The following is a 4,850-nucleotide window of genomic DNA, read 5'->3' on the forward strand; positions in this document are numbered from 1 at the left end:
CACACACTCACACACACATACATACACCACACCACCCACCCACCCATATATACAGACAAACACAGACACAGACACAGACACAGACACAGACACAGACACAGACACAGACATATATATATACACATATATATATATAGTGGTCGTGAATACAATCTTCACGGCTAATCATCTACCTACCGCATTCCATGGGCAACTCATTTGCGGCCAGAGATTCGTAATTTTTTAGTGTCCAGAATTGAGAGGTTTGATTCGGATGTGACAGAGGTGGCTCGGGTGTTCCTTTCGGATAGAGATACCAGCGCTGCGGATCGGAGGAAAATAAAAAATTTCATAAACGTTAGAGTGATACATGTATTTTGATAGATCACAGCAATCAAAAGTTTACAGTGTATATCTCGAACAGTTCGAAGATTCTTACTCTACTTCTACTTGTAATCTGATAGCGTGGTGGGGTTGTTACTAATCGCGGGTAGTTCCAACCCAGCGAAATCGTGGTCTGCATCTAACAGGGTGCAGCTCATGCTGGCAACAATGCATTCCACGAAGAAATGCCGACTCCACATTAAACAAGTGCATATAAGGCTAAACACCGTACACATAGACAACAAGGAAAAAAATAGTCGTCGTTGCTCTTGTCACTGTAAGACTGTCGTGGGATTGTGCTACCGAAAAGCATTCTGTGCGTATACATTTGCATTGTCTCACTAACTAAATTTGCAGCGATGATAGCATTCTACATTATGCGTATCTGACAATGCAATCTCTAGTCGCAGGCAAAGATCTATACTCAGATCACTTGAGCTGAGCAATTGAAACTTCAACTACTCTTAATGCTCAACTGCCCATGCAGCATCTCTGCGAGAATGGCACTGTGACTCTGAAGTAAACTTAATTATATATCTGTTTAATTATAATACAAAAGTGCTCACCTTGTGACCATGTAGTATCTCCGCAAACACAGCACCGTGACGATGGAAAGGAACACCACTGCCGTCTCCGCCCATTCCAAAACTGATACTCCCGATTTCTGATTGGTCGAAAATTGGACAAAAGTCCAGTAATTATGGAAGTAGAATTCTAAGTGATGTGTATAATGACGCAAATGACGATTTCAAAAAATCTCACTATATAGGTCAGGTCATGGTAGGAGCTACCATTCCTTCGTGTGAATGCTTAAGATATCCGAAGGCTCAGACACATACATCCGCACACGTGCACATACGCAAACTGACACAGGGCACCACACACTGTCCATCCGAACAAACAAACGCAAACACACACCCATATATTAAAACGTATTGATACGTATGGCTTATGTATAACAATACATGCACACTCACATACGCCTATGCATTTATACATGTGCGTACACCCATACACGCATGCAGAACACAGAACAAGATATATTTCCGTGCGAAAGCATATTATTCCTCGTAGACTTGTATCGTGATGGTCGTGCACAACCGATGTTCAGATTATACATATACACACAGATGAACACATGCACAGATACATATAGATGCACGCACAGATCGACACACGCATTTGATACACTCCATATGCAAGTACAACAATTAAAACGCATACCAAGAAGTGATTTATAATGCTTACCATCTGAGTTTAAGTAAGGGGGTCGGTTGTATTTGGTCAAGAATTCGGTCCAGCCCTCGTAGTAATTGTCTCCAAACTGCGTTTAAACGAAAACAGGATGCTTGATTTCTAGTAGAATACGGATGGCAAGAAGCATACAGAGTTTGATACTTTCTCACTGCTTTCTGAAATATCTTGGACAAGACCTGGTAAAAACAATCTCGCCAACCACTGACTAGAAAAAAGAATAAGCAAATGATTATGTAGATAAATATATATGAATTCACTTGCTTTAAATTTTGGTATATAGACGCACCTTTGAGTAAAAAAATGCAAGAAAATGCATCCACAAGTATATCTAAACGTATGAAACCTATATACAAATCTCAAATTGTAAATGAAAATGAATAAACCATTTGCACAAATGTACACATATACGAAGAGACTAGATTAAATATTTGTCTGCCTTAAATGAACTGTCGATATACGAATAACGAATGCACTGGAAATTGGAGCTTCAGCTTCAAGTTAAAACAACGGAATATGTTTACGCAGCTTTTCAAATAGATATGTAGGGTCGGAAACACACTGTCGTACGAGTAGAGACATAGATGCAATGACATACCATATACATGATGCTGTCCGCAGACATATCTAGTGATTGAGGTTTCATATTATTGTTGATGTACATCTCCAGTACCGAATTCCGTTTCTCATATCTGTGCGCACGTGTGCATAGTTTACCGCGCAAGATAATTGATTTCCAGTCTGTAGACACACCTTTTTGACGCTTGTGAATTTAAACATAAAAGCACTTCGAAAACACACACATAACAGCGCAGCCATTCTTCGTGCCCCTATGAACACTTCAAGGGCCAAAAAAATCATGAGTACCCAACGGCGCTCACAAATCCGTCCACTGCTTAATCACACCTCGCAACTCCAATACAGGAGACAGAAACAACACGATAAAATCACACTCATCACTCCATAGATACCAAACTGACTGATAGCAGACATGGATAAGTTCATGAGTCTTGTACTGTTATTCGGTAACTAGTAGCATCCATGGTTATCGCTATGCACGGCTTGATGTCCAATATAAATGTAGTAATGTTAGCTGGAAACCTTCGCACGAAACTACGATTCACGAAGCGTATATTCTTGGATATATGTCTTCTATATGAGAATTTTTAGAGTGAACGAAACACATTTGTATGACTGTCAAGATACAATTGGCATTCCCGACCACCCACAAGTTGCTTGATCCAATATGGATGATACCTACTCATGTTATCACAATAAGAACAGAACAAGAACACTTTTAACCCATAAAAACGCGAAGAAGTACTTTCTGACCCTTATTGAATAACATCAAACAGTCGACGGCTATGTGAAACATAACATAATCAATGGCCATCTATAAACCTCTATATGTACTCGAATGCGATGTAAACAGTCACATTCGTTCATAACATTAATTCCAATTTACTTGTGGGCGACTGTATAGCCTAAGCCAGCATTTTTTTCGACCATGTTAACACTGTAAACCAACAAAGCAAGCAAACACTTACGAGTGAGCATTAGCAGAGCTGAGCACGATGGCGGCTTGGCCCATACCCTTCAGCAACGCGCTCTTGGTTGTCATGGCAACAAATTCGGTGTTCACACTCGATCGAGAGATAATCACTGGCTGCTCTGGACCGACATACAGAGATTGAAAGCGCTCTGGAGTGATATTCTCCTCTCGCGGTATCTGTGGAATATATTAATGTACGTCAGTTTACCTAATAGTTATATATGAAGGCCTCAGTACATTTGATTGCGGTTACAGGTTAGCTTCAAGAAAAACACCGACACCGGTTGGGTTCAATTTTGAAGACAATGATATTGTATATGGTTTGCCCAAATGAATTTAATCATCACGAAACACAGTTTGAATTAAAATATACCAAAGAGAAGCAACCGTAACACAGTTTGAATTAAAATATACCAAAGAGAAGCAAACATTGCTCCAGAAAATGTAGTTCTACACGCACGTGAGTGATGCTACATAGTTATCCACATTAATGCATATGAATTGTTCCGAACAATATTGCACGACTACTTCCTGAAGAATATTTGAAGTCGAATTGTGCACGGATCGGGAAAATCTGCATGCAGGTGTATTAGGAGGTTTGTGCCCCGATGTTGATGGATATACTGGATGTAAGCCTCCTCCACGGATGACAATAGTAAACGTGCGCTCAAATTGAACTTGGCAACGATGCTCTTACCACATACAAGCAAGAATTGATGCATGATAGCGTATGTCAATGATCTGATGTGTGCATTCAGACGGATAAATATATTTCTCTCTCACACTGGATTTTGAGAGGCATCGAAATGCATATTGCAGGTGCACATAGGATCGCTCTTTATTATTTATCATTGGTATGCACGTGGGCGCCATTCGTGCTAGCGGGTACAATCATTGTCGGCATATATAGAGAAAGTAATTACTCACAATTGCGAGCTTTAAACATACTCGATAGTTCATCAACATAATTACATGTGAGTTTATATAATACACAGGACCCTGCCAACCTAGAAGTACGCATCGTCTACAATATCGCCACTGTAGGTACTCAATACCCCTTTACATTTCGCAAATCGTGTATACTTGAGAATATGTGTGCATAGACCTGCCAGTACACTGCATTGTAGCACAACTAGCTTGCGCGCTATCAAGTGCGCAAATTTTCAGCCGTCAGAGCTTGTGTTTCTGCATTGATGCGTGCTTAGGCGTATCATTCTTCTATACCTCGGCAACACGTAGCTTGTGAGCATATACATGGGTAAGCGCGTACATCACATTAGCATGACAAGCACGTTATTGATCCGTGAAAACATTAACGAGAGTTCAATATGTATATCATTTTGAATACAACAAAATAACTCGTGCTAGAATACGGTTGTTGTTTACCAGGAAAACCATATTTCGAAAATGAGAGATCCCTCAGAAAATTTATGGCACTACACTCTGACGATACAAATACAAGAGCCAAAAAACCTACGCAGTATACTTGTCCTGTACAGGTACAAGCATACATAATACACACCTGAGGGCAGGAATGGCAGCTGCATGTGGTACATAGACATACACGCATCTATATATATATATATATATATATATGTAAATGTACATGATATTGATGTGCCAATATACATACATACACATACACACACAAATACACACAAACACACACAACATATATATA

The 4,850-nt window shown here is 39.8% G+C and overlaps 1 protein-coding gene across 1 annotated transcript; it reads right to left on the reverse strand.

Moving 5' to 3' along the window:
- Positions 1-169: 169 nt before the first annotated feature.
- SARC_05794 (hypothetical protein) lies at positions 170-3,238 on the reverse strand (the record flags this gene model as incomplete). Its single annotated transcript, XM_014300331.1, has 5 exons — positions 170-301; positions 930-1,027; positions 1,612-1,687; positions 2,216-2,309; positions 3,165-3,238. 5 exons carry the CDS (start codon positions 3,236-3,238, stop codon positions 170-172), a joined length of 474 nt encoding a protein of 157 aa, XP_014155806.1.
- Positions 3,239-4,850: the final 1,612 nt, after the last annotated feature.

Source organism: Sphaeroforma arctica, assembly GCF_001186125.1.
Source record: "Sphaeroforma arctica JP610 unplaced genomic scaffold supercont1.385, whole genome shotgun sequence".
NCBI lineage: Eukaryota > Ichthyosporea > Ichthyophonida > Sphaeroforma > Sphaeroforma arctica.